The sequence below is a fragment of the Aulonocara sp. 'chitande type north' Nkhata Bay genome, linkage group LG18, assembly GCF_057382095.1.
Source record: "Aulonocara sp. 'chitande type north' Nkhata Bay isolate Kocher_YH1m ecotype deep benthic linkage group LG18, A_spYH_male_GT1.1, whole genome shotgun sequence".
Classification (NCBI taxonomy): domain Eukaryota; kingdom Metazoa; phylum Chordata; class Actinopteri; order Cichliformes; family Cichlidae; genus Aulonocara; species Aulonocara sp. 'chitande type north' Nkhata Bay.
Genome location: NC_141361.1, coordinates 15,179,855 through 15,199,736, shown reverse-complemented (window position 1 = coordinate 15,199,736; position 19,882 = coordinate 15,179,855). Strand labels below are relative to the sequence as shown.

General features: G+C 40.3%; 1 protein-coding gene across 11 annotated transcripts in view; it reads right to left on the bottom strand.

The window, feature by feature from the left end:
* Positions 1-19,882, bottom strand: part of pde1cb (phosphodiesterase 1C, calmodulin-dependent b) — a 120,009-nt gene that overhangs the window by 71,726 nt on the left and 28,401 nt on the right. For 7 of the 11 annotated variants that reach the window (XM_086270606.1, XM_086270604.1, XM_086270607.1 and 4 more), the window contains 2 exons: positions 11,757-11,804; positions 10,970-11,135 (listed from right to left, as the gene is read on the bottom strand). In XM_086270606.1, the coding sequence (XP_086126732.1) occupies positions 10,970-11,135; positions 11,757-11,804 (214 nt within the window). Of the gene's footprint in view, positions 1-2,113; positions 2,763-10,969; positions 11,136-11,756; positions 11,805-19,882 lie in introns of those variants that run through there. The other 4 variants (XM_086270614.1, XM_086270610.1, XM_086270612.1 and 1 more) reach the window with 2 other exon arrangements.

The following is a 19,882-nucleotide window of genomic DNA, read 5'->3' as shown; positions in this document are numbered from 1 at the left end:
AGAGCTAGTGCCTTCAGGTCATTTTGAACGGTTCTTTCAGGAGACCTCCTTAACCTCTTTGCACAAACTAGCAGATACACTTTTTTTAAATAGCCCATCTCCTGGTGCCTCCTCAACACTTTTAAGACTCCGCTGAGAGACAAAGTAAACTTTCAGGACAACACCAACATGACAGCACATATGGATGTGATATCCTGGAGAAGTAAGACTATTGACAACTTATGTATTTTGAATGAGCTCCAGGTACTGTGTGTGCTACCAGTAGTGACGGATACTAGCAAAAACAAAAAACTGGAGAAAAATCAGTCAGAAAGGAAGATGAGGAGAAAGCAATGATCTGTGGACAGCACCTGCAAAACCATTTTAGGGGCTTATTCAGTGCACGCCAGTGTGCTCCAGTGCACTCACTGATATATTACATATAAAAACAAGGGCCATCTGTTACAGGCTGGTGACCATGGTGTACTCCTCATCATTGAAGACCGAGCATAGAGATAACTGTCCAAAACATATGCTCTGTCAATCCACACATGTTTGGTACACTCTGTGGAGTACACTGTGCCAGAAACTGTGCTGTGTCAACCAGCAAACTCACATACAAATCACACAGCTGACAAACAAATCTAGGGTAAGCTAGCAGCACCTATAGTAAATATCCCCAAGTGGACTCAAACATGTCCACAATCTATATCACCCACTCGAACACATGCACAGTCATCCTTTCGCAGTCGCAAACACCTCAATGCTGCAACATGTTATCTAATCCCTATTAAGCACAGAAAATATACTCTGCAAGTTTATGTTGTGAGTCTGTGTCAACATCTGTGGGTGCTGCCTGTCAGTTGGGGGCTCACTCTTTTTAGACAGAGGCTTTTTGTGAGATTAAAGGCTAATGTGATCTCTGACACACTACAGGAGCCCTCAGAGCACCCAGCCAACTGCTGTGTAGCCCTTTAAAAAAAGAAAAAGAAGGAAGGGGGGGGGAAAGGCTTGAGCTCCCGTTACATTCATCTGACTCACTATCCATCAATTATCCAAAAAGACAGATGGTTATGACAGTGAGCAAATTGAAGAGACAATGAAGTCATCCAAGGAAACTAAATGTGGCAGAGGATGGTGGTGGAACATCAAGCTTTTAACACAGGAGAGATAAACAATGCATACTCACGGAGCTATATAATTAAATACTGGCAAATAAAAAGTAACTAAAATATTTGGTATTAGAGTTACAGGAATTCTAACTGCTGCCTTTATGTGCAGGAGGGAAATGTATTTCATTGAGACCTTGAGCAGCAGCATTAAAGATATCCTTCATAGCCCAACCCTCCTAGCAACAGTGCTGTCTCCTCCCCCTGCTGAGTAGGAATGATGTGAACTGAAAATGGATAAAAGAACATTTCACACTTCAACTTACATATAAAGTGCTTTCCTCTCAGGGAGAAAGGTCATAGAGGTGTTGATTGGTGGTGAATGTGACAAAGTAAGTAAGAATCTTTAATGAAACCAGCAGCAAATGTTAAAAGAAAAAAAGAATGAACCCCATGACACACCTCAGTATCTGAAAAATACACTCTTTTAGCCACTGAGGTTTAAATGTACAGACATGCTGCACAAGTCTGCATGGGCAGCAGGTGTTTATTGCACATCTGATGAGACAGTGAAAACATAATGAAAAGTTAAGGAGAGTAAAGATTTTCTTGCACAAGAGTGAGCAACACTCGAGCTCCGATGTTCTTCTTCCTTCCTGTTCAGTTAGGCAAACAAACCATTTGGAAATGTATGGTTATGTTTGGCCTGAGTAATTACATACACACGCTCCCTCTCTGTTTTTCTTTCCATTTTACATTTTCACTCTGGGTTCTGTCTCCCATAAATTGACATACACACAACACAACTGAAACTAAGAAATGAGTGTGATGGTCACACTTTTATAATAACAACCATAATAAAGGCGACAGAAACTGTGCCTCTTTTTTTGTCAAAATGTGTGAATAATTCACACGATTGCAGATCAACTCACTTCTAAACATCAAATGCCTCATTCAAACACGCTGAAGCATGCACAGTGCTGCTTCACACACTTGTTGAAAAGAATAAAAGTGGATATACTCACAATCCCCGGAGCCGGAGCCAAATCTTCTCTATCTGTTCTGGCTGGAGGTACTTCAGGGCCGTGCTTTCAAACTCCTCAATCTCTTTGGTGGGAGACTCCATGTCTGACGGAGTTACAGATTTGCCAGCAACAGATCAAAAAAAAGTTTAATCCCTGTCAAATGTGAACAGTGAGGAAGGTGCAACGCAAAGAAGAGAAGTGCTGCGATGTGTTGGAACCCGGGATGTGACCGAGGTTTCCTCTCTTACAGTAGTTCCCACAGCTGCGACAAACTGGCTGCCATCCCTCCTGTTTCTCTCTTTTCCCTCTAGTTATGTGATAGAGAGTGTGTGACTGAAACTAAATAACACTCAAGCAGCTGTGGTAGTCATGAAGCAGTCCAACTGTACCTCTTTCCTCTCTCCCTCTCTTTCTCTGTTACTCATTCACTTCTCTGTCGTGTCAGCGCAGGGGTCCTGGAGCCGTGCCATGCTCTCCCAGCAACAACGGGATGCAGACGGCAGGGCAGCGCAATCCGGGATTAACGTTCACTGCCGAGCCCTCCGCACATGAGGGAGGGAGGGGAAAAAGAGCACCAGTCAAAGAGAGGGAGGAGTCTGGCTGATAATGAGAAACCATGTTCTGTTTCATCTACTGGAAAACTGGAGGGAGTGAGGAAGAAAAATGAGTGGGGACAGACATGAGGAAAAGGAAAAAAGCCTTTAGGAGAAGACGAAAGCGCAAGTGCGGTGAATTCCTGTGTAGAATTTGCTGGTTTAAAAAAAAAGAAAAATACTTGCAAGAGGACATTTTCTTTTGAAATGTCAAAACAGTGACACAGCATTATCTTTTTTTAAGCATCTAATTTACAAATGCAGTCGCTCAACATTTAACTCATTCACTAAAAATGTGGCAGCTTTATGACAGCTGAAATGTAGATAATGCATGTTCAGTGCAACATATTAGATGCCATGCCAAGAGGGATTAAATAGCATGCAGAGAGTGTGCTGACACTGATTTGACAGAGATTACTTTGATCCATCGAGCACATTCAGGACCGCCCCACATTCAGCCCCCTAAAAATGGAGCAATTTAAAACATGGAATATTATTCCCTTTGTTTATTTTCCTTGCTTTCTCTAACAAAAACACTCTACAGTATCTAAACACCGCAGTGCTCTCTGCCAAGCTCTTGTGGGCAGAAATGTCAGCCAAGCCAGCAATAAGTATAATACTGTCACAACTTTATAAGACTCATACCCATCGTTCTACACAGACTTGCATATATAGTGTGGTATCCTCGTATAAAATAAAAAGCTTTGTCTGTAATTACCTACAAAGTAGTAAGTCCTCAGTGCTGGATAGTCTATTTTAAACCTGCATCGTGCATGGTGCATTGTGTGCTGGAAATATATTCTATACAAGCATACTAAACTTTTTGTGCTTGCTTAACAACTAGTGAAGCATATTAGTTATTTTCTTAGGTTTCGTTTATTTATCCTTTTCCAAGTCCAACTGGAAGATTGCTAGGATGACTCACCCCCCTTATCTGCTCCCCTGAGCCCCTTACCATACTCTAAGGTCTTTCAATTACTTGATGCAGGATGTAGGGATAATGCCGGGGCGCCACCTCAAAGGGGCTCTTTCTTTCATCTGGTGAGATGCGTCCTCCATGAGGACAGAAAAGAGGTTTGCCTGAGTGCCACGAACCTGCTGATGTCCTCTTTAAAGGTGCGTTTATGCATCTGTTTTTTCCTTTCCTTTCAGATTCTTTCCTTTCCTGGCTGCCTTTCTTCATACCATTCTTTGTAACAATTCTTCTACCTGTCTGTGAGGGTATGCTGCCCCCAGGAGATATCAAGCCACATTCAGAGATGGCAGGTTAACCTGAGCAGAAACTACAATGACAACTTCACTAGTGACTGCTTCTGGTTCACAGATTTGCACCCCAGGGATCGTATGCACCGTGTAGTCTGTATGTGCGGTGTCATACTGCACCGGGAACACAAAGATTCCATCAAAAACGATGATTTCAAGGAGCTGGTCAATTTAAACTGTGCAGCAGTCACTGCACCCAAGAATCAAGTGTGTTGCCGAGAAGGCAAATAAATCTGTGATTCTTGGTGAGAAGCTTGTGAAAATCAGAAAATGTGTGGACCCTTGGTAAGGGTCAAATTTCCATTTAAAACACACTCAGTAGAACAATTTTGACAATTGTGGACAATTTGGGTAAGAATTACAGCTATCATTACTATTATTATAGCATTCCATGATAGCTGTACATGGAAACTGCTGGAAATATTGTACTGATAGCAATCAAACCATGGTTAAGGTGTCTGAACATTCAACCCCCTACACCTTTTCAATAATGCAATAAAATATCAGAATCAACATCCACTTTATGCAGTGAAGGGCAAGATGTGCAGCCTTTTCTCACACAGTCATTTGGCAAATTAGTCTCCTGTAATTACTCTCAGTTTTATACGTAAAAAAGTCCAACAATATGAATATGATTGAGGAAACAGGTCGAAAGTGCTTTCCAGCCTTTCAGGGTACCTTGAAATGTGGCTGTTCAGAGCTGCTATAACACTTTCTCCTTCAGACACAGTTAGATGCCATATCGTACAAACTAATTCATGTCAAGGGTGCCCACAATTTGATGGATAGGCTACCTACAACATTTGTTTAAGGTTAGACATACGGCAGACCCAAACCTGATCTTAGAACATAAACGACAGACTGTTTCAAGCACTAGCAATAAATGTAGGCATGGGAAGTAAACAAGAAAGCATTGAATCATCTTTAATTATCTCCGAGAGATGTTTATAACAATAAACCCCCCTTTGGCATAAACTATCTTTGGATCGCTCAGTCACATTTAATTACCTGACAACTCGTTGTAGCTTTGGTTAATTATTGACAAATTGTTTTACCGTTACTAGAGGTTTAAGGAGAAAATATTTATAGCAACTCACACTGACTAGAAAAACGCTCAGTGATTTATGAAATGCTATGATAAAGAATGCAGCCTGGTTAAGTAGCCTCCAGCCTTTGCACCAAAAGAATCTCAGACAACACTTTAATTACATTGCCACCTGATGAATGAAACACCTTCCAGCAAAAAAGCACTGTAGTAATGTGCCGTGTTTGTGCCACTGAATTGCAGGAGAACGCGATACAACAACGATGAGTATGTGATGAAGTATTGGGAATTCTTTTGCTTGCTGCTGAGTCATCCTCTGTGCCACTGTTGCCAGCGAATTTGACTATAAAATTGAGAATATTTAACAGGGTGAGCAAAGATGCACAAACACACATAACAAGCAAAATGTGTCGAGTGTAACAGGGTAAAACAAATATGATGAACCAACAAAAGCAAAAAAGCGATGATGGTCCTTCACATAATGAAACTAAATACTGAAAGTCCCTGATAATTACAATTACAAAAGCTGTTCGCCAAAAAAAGGAATTCCAATTAATCCTGTTTTACAAAAATGAATTATTTGCAAGGATCTGCTGAATATTACACTCTGCTACAGCTTCCTTGTCAGAGTGCTTGAGTCTTCTTAAAGCTCACACATCGAAATCAAGACATTAACAGCTCTGGCCATTTGGCGGTACATGAAAAATTCAAATCTCATTTAAATTTCTGGGAGAGTCGATAAGGATATCTATGCATCAAAATAGCAGGCGCCTTTGCAGTAATGACCACGTTTTAGTAGAGATCATGAATCACAAAATATGATTACGCATCACTGCTTCATTTCTGGTTTTGTATTGGAAGTACTGTAGATACAGAGATGGGTGGGAGAAATTGAGGGCACCCAGCTGTAAAGCTATATTTATTTGCAAAATGATGGAGGTTGAGAATTACTTCAGACAAGAAATTTGCTATTTCTCCATCCCCACGACTGATTCAGATAAGTCAGAGGTGATGGAACATCTGAAGAGAAACCCAGGGTTAAGGATTAATGTGGTCAAGCTCGCATAATGTAAAAGCAGTTTACACAAGGACAAGCCTTCACTTCCATATGTATGGTTGAAAAAGTCCAGCTGATTACGGCAGCTTAATCTGGGGGGTTTTGTGCCCCTCTAAAGGATCTAACTGGGGCAAAAAACTTTTCTGCTGTCGTGTCATTCTATTCACTCTTTGGGCCTTTTTTGTACAGCTATTCATGGTCCCAGAGGATGACTCTTGAACCTCTCTCTTGATACTCTGCATAACAATAGCCTTCAGTGGTAAATTGCATAATAGTAATTAACATTTTTTGTTACACATACATATTATTTAAGGTGTTTACAAGAGGATTTGAAAGTGTCTGGAAACTTCCATTTTAAAAATTTCACATCAGAAATTCTGTTACGGTGACTTGCTAAATTCTCAGCTTGTCCTCAGTAGCCCTTATTTATTTGCCATCCACACTGAACAGACAGAGAACAGGAGGTTGTGTAAGCTCATTAGTTGTAGATAACTATGGTAACAGGAGGGGTTAACAGGGCATTAATCTGTTTGAGAGACAACTACAAACTAAATACAGACTGTTTAACCTCTCAGAGAGCTAAATGGAGCTTACAAGTGCAGATCTTGTACTAAAAATACTATTGACTATTTTTAGGTAATTTCAGTCATTTTCAAAAACACAAAAAGTATTACTTAAACTCATTCAATTTAAACATGTTTTGCTTATTGCTACTCCACTACTTAACAGTGGGATGTTCAGGCTCTAGGGAGGCCAGTCCATTCATAGAGCAACATTAAGTGATCTAACAAACCAAGATATTCTAAAAAATGGTGAAGTGCAAAGACTGGACTGAAAATAAATTAAACAGCAGAAAAATGTCCAAAAGAAACCTTGGAAGAATCTTGGATTCTGGCTCCTTTGAAGCAAAATATAGAGAAATGTGGGACTTTTGCACAACACTATAATTTTATGAATGTCAGTCTTTAAAAATTATTATCTCTTATTTATTATGTACCATGAAATGTCTCTGAAACAATTCTATTAATGGGTTTTTTTCTAGTTGTCATGTAAAGCATTTTGGTATTTATCTAAAAATTAAAATAGCTTCCATAAACCTCAAGCAGTGAAAGAAACTTATGGTGGATAATATTATTGTCAGACAGGGGTAAAATGATGGTTACTATATAATAAAATCCAAATTAATACTTTAAAAATAATTTAAATTAAAGTTTTAAAGTTTTTATGAGGGCAGGCAATCTTGTCGATATTTGTGGTTCTTTCCCCCATCACACCTCTGTTGTTATGCCTCTAATATTCCCTTAAAAAGTCTATGATAGATGGTGATTTACTGCACAGGGATAAAGCTAAGGAAATGTTGCACTTACTGTAAATAACAGCTTAAAGTGACAAATGCTGCTGGAAATTTATGCTACATTTATGCTAAAGAGAGGAGTACTCATGTAATGGGTGATTATAATGCACAGTGTATTTAAAAGCTGTTATGCAAGCAGAGAGAAGACACTATTACTGAGTGAGGTTAAAGGGAATGAGCTAAGGGAATGGGCAGAATCATAGAAATTGTCTCTGTGGAATTTTTAGTCTACTTTCAAATGTCATTTTATTTAATTACTACAGTGGATGGCAATGCAGACACACATTTTTACCCTTATTGTGCAAAAGCAAATAATTTAAAAAACTTGGTTAACTTTATTTTGGGGATTTATACACCTATTTCGTCCTAAAGTAAAATGCAGTATCTTTCTATCCCATTAACATTTGAATTTTCTAAAAATAATACATTATGACTACTCCTGCAAGTCACCCTAATGCATCTACTGATCTATATGTAAGAAGAAAGAAAACGGCTGTAGACAGTAAAGATTCAGACTTTGGACGACACTGCGTTCTGCATATTTTAAAGTTTGACTTTTCTCCCTGCTACACATAAAACTATACTCCATATCAAGCTGTATAATATCAAGAAATATGTGCTACGCAGCAGTGACTTTTCCCAGCAGACCCTCATTAACCCGCTAGTAAGGCTAGTGATGGAGCTTGTTGCTGCGGGGAAGATGTCAGCGGGGGGCTGCGAATCTGCGGCTGCAGCCAGTGGAAGGGTCAGCCTCAGAAACTGTTGGATGGCACGATGAAGACAGCCACCTTAATCAGCTGTGCAATGTTCACAGCAGCGAACAGCATCCAATTAAGCAGTTGCCAAATCCAACTGAGGACCTCAAAAGAGTGCCTGTCCAGGTTTTGGCTGCATGTGTACATTTATTGAATGTTTGTCTGTGCTGAGTCTGTTTTTCTCATCATTTGGTAAGCATCTAGCCACCCTTGTAATCGTTTTCACTACCCTCTATTTATCTTTTTTTTCTGCTGTTTTTGAAAATGCCTTCATTTGGTGAAACATAGACTTGACATGAATTTTTAGTGCATTCCTATCAGTCACTACCTATCCATAAGGACTGTCAAAAAAAAGGGGTTCAGAAAAAAAAGCACAGTTATAAATCTAGCACTAAATCTCAAAGGACCATTAGTGTAATAAGACTGGAATATAATGGAAATTAGTTTCTAATAAAAAGGCAATTCTAGCTAATGAATAACAACCTCTTCCCAAAATCTTTCACTCTTCCTCCTATGGGACGATAACAAACTAATCCTAATGGCTTTTTTGTATCATACCTCTTCAAAGATTTGGCTTTCAAAGCAGTAATTTTGAAAAGAAAAAAAAGTTAATCAATTAAAGAAACGATTGATTCAGATAGAGAGTAAGTGCTGATCAAAATGATGGTTCAGAAACTCTTGCACACTAATATCGTGTTTGTGTTGCATATATCAAGTTCCAGCAATTAGGAAAATGAATGCAATGGCAATCTATCATCTTCTGACATGGCAAATTCTGCAGGATCCAAAAAAAAAAAAAAGACAAAACAATTTGATTCTGCATAAAAATCACAGGTTTCCCCCTCTGCATGAATGCAAACTGCTATCTATTCAATTGGTAGCCAGTGCTTTAACAGAATATGGTTTCCATAATGAACAGAAGAAACAGCGTGGCACCAGCCGAGCAGATGAGTCACCGTGTGTTTATATACTAATGGCTCAATATTGTGTTTTAGTCCTCCCAGTTTGTGTGTGTGTGTGTTTGTGTGTAAACTGCAATCCTAAACCAGTTGCAACAGCAGCCACGTAAGCACCAGGCGACCTTTCAGATTGAAAAAGAAAATCAGGTAATCAAGTAACTGTGGGATTGACTAGAAAACAATTAAATTATATTCAACTAAGTCCAGTTTATGACAGTCAATATGTTTTAAGGCTCTCCAATCCTTCCTGCTAAACATCATGTGATCTTGCTCTATTCTCCAATAAATCTAATTATCATCACCCGGAGGATATCGGCCAGAACCGGCCTCGGAGGTGACACTGTAGTTACATCATTCCATGGATTACTGCTAGTTCCAGTGTCATTTAATCACCCTGTGCCATAATCTGGCTAGTTGTCATTAAGATGTATATCCCTGTGACTCCCTGCAGTTTTGGCCTGTATTAACCACAGCTGACATGGCCGAAGACGTCCCCTGACTTTCAGTAGGATCAGGACAAAGGTAATCATTGAACAGTATAAATCATTGTAAGCATAACATTGCCCTTTTCCACAGCTAACATTCACCACCTGCTATCACTATTTCACCAGCCAACACATTTTAGTAAAAAAAAAACAAAAAAAAGACTGGAGTAATTCCTAGCATATTTTATTTGTTTTAAACTGTTAGCGCTATTGAAAAGAATCATTCCCTTGCCAGTTCTTGAAAAACATAGGCAAACTGTTCATCTTCAGCCAAGGATGAACAGCCTCATGCTTGGCAATTGTTCCCGCACTCTGATTGAGGCTAAAGCTATGGCTAAATGACAAATGAACTGTTTCCTCTATGGAAGGTAGGAGTGCTTTCAGCTGCCCCAGTGTTTTCTTTTTTAATCTGAGCTATAGGTTTTAACTAAAGGACTAGCCTATGTCCAGTCAAGTGGAAAATCACTTTCTCCTTGTCACCACCCTACTCTGGAAAAGGGATCTGTGTTCCAGGGGAGACTGGCAGAGAACAACGACACTGTAATTTGAGATAACATAGAGAAGAGCTGGAGAGGAAGCATTTGTTACTGCAGACTGGAAACGAAGGAAAACCCGAAAACAACACTTGGATGGGATTTGAGAAGTCACAAACTGAGCACCCGATAAATTGTAAAATTGTGATCTCTGTGAGGACTTGCTAAACCAAAATATTGGGAAAACTAGTGAAAATCATCTGGCCATAACTCCCTGTCTATTTTCTGTACTATTAAAATCTTGTTATCAAGTACTAAAGTGCACTTTTAGTATCCTCTGACAAATGCTTACTTGTTGCCAACTGAGACATATTGCCGTCTCCAGGGCCATCAAGGTTAATTGGAATCAGGTGTTAAAAGACAAGCAATATTCTAAAAGTGACAACAAATTATGTTAATGGTAGTTTGAAGTCCTTGTTATCAAGGTGGAATCAATCACGCCCAAGTCCCTCGAGGTCAGCAGCCTTAAATAGCAATTAACAGAGTAAATGTGAGTGTGCATGCGTATGTGTGTGCATCAGCTAAATGTCAGACAGGAGATTATCTTCTTCATTAACAAAAAAAACAAACCTGAAGAGGTTCAACTTTAAATATCGCCTGCTCAAGTTCATTCTGATCCAAAAACAGAAAACAAATACAAAATACAGAGCAATGCCTGATGGTGCACGCTGCCACATTGTAAGATAATAAGATGAACATGGCTGCTGATGTCCCACTGTAGCACCACGCAGGATGCATTTCATGATAATTAACATATAATGAGCATTACTTGTTCTGGCATCATTACTGGGATATTTCTGACAGCAGCAAACCTGATGGCAGTTTTCTCTGTGGCATCTGGTTCATCTGCTGGAGGAAGATCATCGGCCAGAATCTCTTCAGGACTCCGTGGGTCATTCAGGGGGGGCTTCTGCTCTTTGCCTTTGATCCCCATCCCTGCAGTGATGGCATTCCACAAAGCACTCTGGGACTTTGAGCCTAAATAAAACAAAAGCCTGCTGGTGTCACAGTCATTTCATACAGTGAATAAACCGTTAATTTGTTTCAAGGTGTTGTTTCACAAAAGATATTGAAGCATTGGCTGCAGGAGTACGTTTCACTGAAAGGGAGTGACAGATTTCAGCGCCTCTGTAATACTGCCCTCATGTGGATGATTGTCATTAGTGCCAGTGCGCTCACTTAAGAGGAGAGGAGGCAACTTTTTTGCTCAGTTATAGGTTTTTCAGTTAATTAACCACTCCTACATCCATACATTTGCATGAGGAAATCCATTACTGCAAATATATTCTAACATATTATTACATATCTTCAGTTTAAGTCTCTATTATTTACAAAACACTTTTTAACCCTTTAACTTTCTGGTCAGGCCAAACTGTCTCTAAATTATCTCTGCAGAAAAGACTTCCTATAAAAATCTATTGTCATAACAATAACAAAGAAATATGAAGTATGGTTGCAAATATTTCAAAACAGACTTTCAGCACTTTCTTATATTCATTTTATTGAGTTGGTCAGAACTCTTTAAATATCTCAAAAACTTGGATGGATGGAAATGTGATGAGTTGAATAACAATGAAGTATAACAATGGTGATACTTACGTGCAAAACTGGCCTGAGGTCTTGCTGAGCTGTCTTCTTCATTTGCCACTAGAAGGAAAAACAATTAAATAAATAATTCAACAAATGTTAAAATTGTGCATCAAGAATGATAACTTGAAACCTCTTTAGCCAAATCCTTTGATTAAGATGTTTAGTACATACAGTATCTGTAGTACATTATTTTTTACATTGTATTTGTGGTGAATAGGTGTTTGACTTAATGCTTTCATGTATTTGCTGATGCTATCTCTGTACTTTTGCTCAGCTGGAATTTTAACAGTCCCTTAAACATATTTGCACAGTATGGTAGTGAAGAACACACTCATTAGCTACATCCTTAGCTATACATGTTCCACTGCCAGTTAAGGCAGATTTCTGATCAGCAAACCACGTGGCAGCAACTTTTAATCATGTAGGCAAGTTCAAGATGACCTGCTGGAGATCAAAGTGAGTATCAAAAGTGAGAAGAAAGCGAATTTAAGTGACTTTGAATGTGACATGGTTGCTGGTGATCAGATACTGCTGATCTACTGGGATCTTCCCACACCTCCATCTGCAGGGTTTATAGTGCTTGGTCTGAAAAGAGAAAACATCCAGGGTGTAGCAGTACTCTGGGTGGAAATGCCTTGCTTATGATAGAGGTCAAAGGAGAATGACAAGACTGCTCCAAGCTGGTAAGAAGGCAATAATAACTCAAATAACCACTTGTAACAACCAAGGTATGCAGAAAAGCTCTTAGAACACATAATACGCCAAATCTTGAAGCAGATGAGCTACAGAACCAGAAGATCACACAGAGTGCCACTCTTGTCAGGCAAGTACAGAAAACTGAGTTTCACATGAGCTCGGTAAAACTTGGGAAGATTGACAAAACATCCCCTGGTTTAATAACACTCTATATCAACAGTTACACACTATATAGAATAACTTTATAGAATTATATTTGTATATATTATATACAAATATAATATATACAAATATAAACATATATACAATATACAAATACAAATATAAAATATTTTATTTTATATTTGGCAGCTATCAGCAAATAGTTATCAGCTATTCTGAAACAAAAAAAAAAAAGACACTTTTTATCCATAACAAAAACTCCATAACAGCAAATGAACTGTAACACAGAAAATACAAATGCTATTTATGGTCTCATCACAACAATGATAAGAAAAATAAACTGGGCCAATATGGCATGTTTGTTAATACAGGGATGTTAATGTGATCTCTGGTCTCCCACTCAGACACACACGTCTCCGAGTGTCCAGCATTCAGACGGTTACCTGAGAACTCGTGAGAGAAAATCTGCTCACACAGATATGTAGAGCCAAATACTGTAAATAATGTCCCTGAAATGTTCTGAAGACAGTTAACCTTGTCAGGTAGTGATGTCCAGCAGTTGAAAATGCAAGCTCCATGAACACGCACAGCTGTGAATTCCAGCTTGTTCGTAGTTCTGCAAACTGCAAGTCGAGGTTTTCACTTCAATCAGCTGCATTTCGATGTCCTCTGTGTCCAGCCAGTTAATGCAAGACAAATCCAGCTGCTCATGAAAGCTTTCTGGTTTGATCAGAAAAGAAAACATTGGTCCATACACCTGAAAATCCAGAAAACACATTGTGAATTCTGTCTCGAGTCTTTGGATGTATCCATGTATTTACGTGGTGCTGATGCTGCGCTGAGCGGAGAGCTCCTGAAGCTTTTGAAGTGGAAATTTCAACATTGCTTGAAAAAACTGCCAGCTAGCAACGTCCCTCTCACCGGTAAGTTATTTTTAGCCAATTACAAGTTGAATCTGATAGTTGGGGTTGTTAGCTAAGATACCGTCATTAAGAAGCGGCACAACTAATGTGTTAACTAATGTGTCTATGCGAGCTAATTTGTGATGTGCACCGCTTATTTTTTAATGCACCTTCTCAGATTAATTCACTGCGTGTCGTGCCCGGGGCTGGACTGGGACAAAAAAATCGGCCCGGGCATTTTGACTAGAGACCGGCCCACCAGGTATTATAGGAAAAGCCATAAAGCCTTTGAATGAAAACATACGCTGTTGCGACAGTGATGTACACTGTCTTGTTGGTATATGTATGATTTCTATTTTACATGAGATAAAAACTTTGGTTGTAAGATTCAGATAATCATTTATTAAAAGCTAGACATTTTAAATGAGAATAAGAAAGAAAGGTATTTCCTTGTGCCCCCCTTTCCCTGTTAATGCCCTACATGACCCCCTGGCAACACTTTGCTAGACCCACCCCTGCACAGTTACCAGCTGTCAGCTACATAAAAAAGGATCCTGGTGTTGTTTGTCTCTCAGAAACAGTTCATAACTTCCCTTCAACTCATTCATATCACCTAAAAGGTAAACCTGTTTCTCCATCACCTGTTCAGCTCTGATGATTCAGTAAGGACATCTCCTGGTTTCATCTTCATGTTTCCCTCTCACCACATATCCAAACCGATATCATGACCAGCAGCTTTACAGCTGTGGCTCCAGCAAACATCAGATGATACTAGAAATTAATATTAAATAAATTCTAACAACAGCTGATCAAGCTTAAACGTGCTGCTGTTGTTTAGCGCGACATCCGCTGGTTTCCTCTTTCCGGTGGACGATAAATAAACAAGAGGGAAAAGCCGATCAGCTGATCATCAATCAGTTTCATGATTGAAGTAGCAACAGGAAAGGGAGGGGAGAGAATGAGAGAAGAAGAGGCAGCTGTGCAGCGTAACGACAGAATAACTCCAGCTTTGTGTCTTTTTCATTGTAGCTAAAGTCCGGGACAAACTGTTCCTTTTCACCTCAATACGAAACACGTAATATTTTCTCTGAATACGAGACGATTCTGTTTTTTACGGGACGGTTGGAAACTCTACTAACTAACCTTATGAATAAAATAAAGTTCACTATCAGTAACATCATAGCACCCAGCTGTATAGTAACTCCGTCATGCTAGCTAGTTATTGCTATTACTAGTTATTGCAACTGACAACAAAAATAAACTCCACCTAAACTTGGTTTATATCTGACCCAGATAGACTGCAGTTCATAACTTCTTACCTGAAGTTCAGTTCACCTGACAATCGCCTCTGGTCTCTCTTCCTCCTGCCTCCCCTTTCCTTCATCCACCTTTATTTTATACATCGGCCAGCATCTGGCCAATCCACCACCTCTTATTGTTTATACCGCTACAAAAAACAACAACAAAGAAGCAAAAAAACAAAAACAAAAACCCAAAAAAACATCAGCCCATAAAAACTAAAAATCACCATTGTGCCATCAGTTAACCCTTTGTGTGCCAGCTGTGGCACGCGTGCCCAGGGTTGCCGACCCCTGCTTTAAACACTACAGCCTGAATTCACATAATGCATATGCACCCAACAAAGGAGCAACTGTGTGATGTTATAAAGTTGGACTGAGGAATGTTTCCTGCACCATTTTCTGTACCATAAACATTAATAAACGCAGTTCTAAAGGCAAAAAGGCGTCCAACCCAGTATCTACAATGTGTACCTAATGAGGTGGCCAGTGAGTGTAAGTTGACAGGCAGCCAGGAGCTATGTTAAATTCATTCATGTCATCATATAAACATGGCAGCAAGCTGCTGACCAAGCCTCATAAGGGGTCATGTGATGTATTCATTAACTCAGGAGGACATGGAAGAATTAACAGCCAGGATCTTCTTGCTCTGAGGCAACAGTGGTAACCACCTCACCAGCAAGCTGGCCCACAACTACAACTTTTTAAAGTAATTTCCAAATGATCAACACAGTATAAATGAAATGAAACAACAAAAAGTTAATTATTTTGTATTTGGCAGAAATTTACAGGTTGCTTAATTTTGTTATCAGCAGGACTAACGCTGTAAGAGAAGGGCTCTGGGGTGCCAGTGTTAACCAACTAAACAGCCTCTCAAATTCAGGCAGTGTGAATGTTGCAGCTCAACCCCGCTCAGGTCCACCAACACTTCACCACAATCAATAACTCTGGCTGTTCTCCAGCACAGTTATTCTGCAACGCCGCAGTTCTGTGAGTTCGTTAAGTGCATCAATGTGAATTTAACTCATTAGGTAAAGCTTTTCACTAAGAGAACTGCTCATTTGGAAAGCTGAGAAATATTTACAGTAGCAGCCATCATGCTTTATGAACCACTGTAGGTCCATTAGTGAGTTCTCGGGCATTCTGCTTCATTTTTTGTCTTTTGTCAGAACAATTCTGCTTTTGCAGGCCCAATTTTAAATTGGTTTCTTTAAGAACCATGGATAAAACATTATAAAACAAAACAGTTATAAATTTATAAAACATTGCTTACATCCCATTCCAGCAGATCTTCAAGGGTCTTTCAAAAGAGCTTGCGAACACTTAAAACTAGATTTCAAATCAAAATCAAATCAAATCAAATCAAATCACTTTTTATTGTCACATCACATGTGCAGGCACACTGGCACAGCACATGCGAGTGAAATTCTTGTGTGCGAGCCCCACAAGCAAGAGATGTGCAAACACAACAACACAAACGAGCAAAATACAAGAATGGCCAACCTGAAACTAATAAATATATGTACAATATATAATAGTGTATGCATTTCTGGATGTGTATACTAAATATTTTCCTACGTGTGTGTGTGTGTGGTGTGTGTGTGTATGCACATTTTTACAAATTAAATAGTTAAAAAAAAATTAAAAAAATAAATAAATAATAATAATAATAATAATAATAATAATAATAATAATAAAATATATAAAATATACAGAGTTGAATATGTGCAAAACAAGTGGCATTTATATACAGTGTGGAGTGCATAATGTTGAAGTTCCAGTAGTGAAGCTGAGGTGTCTATGACGTGTTCAGCAGTCTGATGGCCTGATGGAAGAAGCTGTCTCTCAGTCTGCTGGTACGGGACCGGATGCTGCAGAACCTCCTTCCTGATGGAAGCAGTCTGAACAGTTTATGGCTGGGGTGACTGGAGTCCTTGATGATCCTCCCCGCTTTCCTCAGGCACCGCTTCCTGTAGATGTCTTGGAGGGAGGGAAGCTCACCTCCAATTATCCGTTCAGAGCACCGCACTACTCGCTGGAGAGCTTTGCGGTTGTAGGCGGTGCTGTTGCCATACCAGGTGGTGATGCATCCAGTGAGGATGCTCTCAATGGCACAGTGATAGAAGGTCCTGAGGATGCGGGGGCTCATGCCGAATCTTTTCAGTCTCCTGAGAAAGAAGAGGCGCTGCTGCGCCTTCTTCACTGTTTTGTTTGTGTGTACTGACCACGTAAGATCCTCAGCCAGGTGTACGCCAAGGAACCGGAAGCTGCTCACTCTCTCCACAGCAGCGCCGTTGATGGTGATGGGGGTGTGTACTTCTCTGCACCTCCGGAAGTCCACTATCAACTCCTTTGTCTTTGCGACGTTGAGGGTGAGATGGTTGTCTTGACACCAGTGGGTCAGGGCGCTGACCTCCTCCCTGTAAGCTGTCTCATCACCGTTGGTGATAAGACCCACCACTGTAGTGTCGTCCGCAAACTTCACAATGATGTTGGAGCTGTTAGTGGCTGTGCAGTCGTAGGTGTAGAGTGAGTACAGGAGAGGGCTCAGTACACACCCCTGTGGAGCACCAGTGTTCAGTGTGATGGGGGATGAGGTGATGCTGCCCAGTCTGACCACCTGGCGTCTGTCAGACAGGAAGCTAAGGATCCAGCTGCAGAGGGAGCTGCTCAGTCCTAGATCCTGCAGTTTCCTGTCCAGCTTCGAGGGAACGATGGTATTGAATGCTGAGCTGTAATCTACAAACAGCATCCTCACATACGTGTCTCTCTTCTCCAGGTGTGACAGGGCAGTGTGTAGTGTCAGGGCTATGGCATCATCAGTGGACCTGTTGTGGCGGTATGCGAACTGTAGAGGGTCCAGTGAGTCGGGTAGTGCAGAGCAGATGAAGTCCCTGACCAGCTTCTCGAAGCATTTGCTTACGATGGGGGTCAGGGCTACAGGTTGCCAGTCGTTCAATGAGGAGATGGTGGAGGATTTGGGTACAGGGACGATGGTGGCCATTTTGAAGCAGGCTGGGACTACAGACAGAGAGAGGGAAAGGTTGAAGATGTGCGTGAACACTCCAGCCAGCTGAGCCGCGCATGACCTGAGGACGCGGCCGGGAATCCCGTCCGGACCAGTAGCTTTGCGTGCGTTCACCTTCCTGAAGCACTTCCGCACATCCTCCTCAGACACAGTGTGCGCACTGACGTCATCCGCGGTGCGCACACTGTCCGGTCTCATGGTGTTCGCTGTGTCGAATCTAGCGTAGAATACGTTTAGATCCTCACACAGAGAGGCCGTGGTCTGCGGTGTGCTGGTTTTCCCTCTAAAGTCTGTGATCGTGTTTAGTCCCTGCCACATACTCCGAGGGTTGTCAAACTGTTGCTCCACCCTGTCCCTGTACTCACGTTTGGCTGCTTTGATCGTCTTCCGGAGTTGGTAATGTGCGTGTTTGTAGTCCGATGTGTTCGCGGAGGCAAAGGCGGTGTTCCGTGCCGCCAGTGCCGCGCGAACATCTCCGTTAATCCAGGGTTTTTGATTTGGGAAGGATTTGACTGTTCTGGATGGGACGACATCTTCCACGCATTTCCTGATAAATCCACAGACTGAGTCTGTGTATTCATCAATGTCTCTGGCGGCCACGTGAAACATTTCCCGTGATCAAAACAGTCCCGCAGCGCAGACTCCGATTGGTCCGTCCAACAGTGCACCGCCCTCCGGGTTGGAGCTTCCTGTTTCAGCTTCAGATTTCTGTTCATATAATGAGTAATTACAAATGGAGAAACTCCATATGCTTTATTAATCACATACTAACATTTAAAACCAGATACAAGATAATCAAAGTGGAACATGATATTTATTAATATCTTAAAAACACTTCTCACCGTAGACATGTAGCAGACTCCATACTAAAACTGCAGGGAGCTGAACTTCACAACCTGGTGGCCTGAAAGGTGTTGCTACAAGGCGCTTTTAACTAATCATGACAGATAAATTAAAAAAAAAACAAAAACATATTATTCAAGGTGCCTTATCAGAAGGTTGTATTCATTTTTTTATATGAACGTAAATATAACAAAAAAATTACTGTGATTCTATCTTTCATCTCTATTAATGAATTTGAATCTATTTATTGCCTCCTGTTGGTTTGACTTACAGCAATAAAAACAGTGGTTTGTTCCACTAATAGAAGAGTACCCCTATAACTAGAAGATCTGTTGCCCAATTACATGGCTAATGGAGCACATATATGCAGACTTAAGGGACTGCAGTGTCCTGGGTTTTAACAAGAAATAATTTTATGCCTTTGAGATGTGGTCTCTAAGTCCAATTTTAAACGTTCCCAATGTAATTAGCTGTACTGCAAAAGTTCCACAGTAAAAGAAGGAAGTTAGAGGTTACGTTATTGCATTACTGTGGAGGTGGCATAGAGGGTCATCATATAACATTGACACAACTCATTACAAAGCCATTAATAGTCTGAGTGTATTGGAGTTTACTTCTTCACAACAGTTAGTCCAGCTACAATTCAAAAACTACATTTGTACACAATGGCTAAAATTTCCTATCAGAAGAACTGCACAGATGTTTGATGGTATCTTAGTTGCTGACAAATTGCATCCTTTCCAATATTATGAAGCACCGAAAGTCATTGACCCACTATCTGACCTACATAAGGAAAAAAAACAAAAAAAAACACCAGGGACATGTTCAAGACTCGGCTACAGAACCTGTTAACGTCCACACTCCAGAATCCTGAGGAAGGATGTTGCATTATTAGAGCATTTGTCAACAATATGAGAATGAAAGTGACCTTTCACCTGCTAATAACATGAGATGAAAGAGTATCTTACAAGTTCACCAATGCAACTAGTACACCACAAACTCACAGTTGCCTTAAAATTAAGGCTAATTCACGTAATTTAAGTTTCATTAGTTCGTTACCCTGAAAAAGCAGCAGGAAAAATCCTTTATATTCTGCTACAATAATTACTATCATCTACACTGTTTTAACAACCTTCAATTAGTGTTTCAGTGACTGCATTTCTAATTTTGTCATCACCAGCTGACTACAGAGTTTCATTTGTGTTT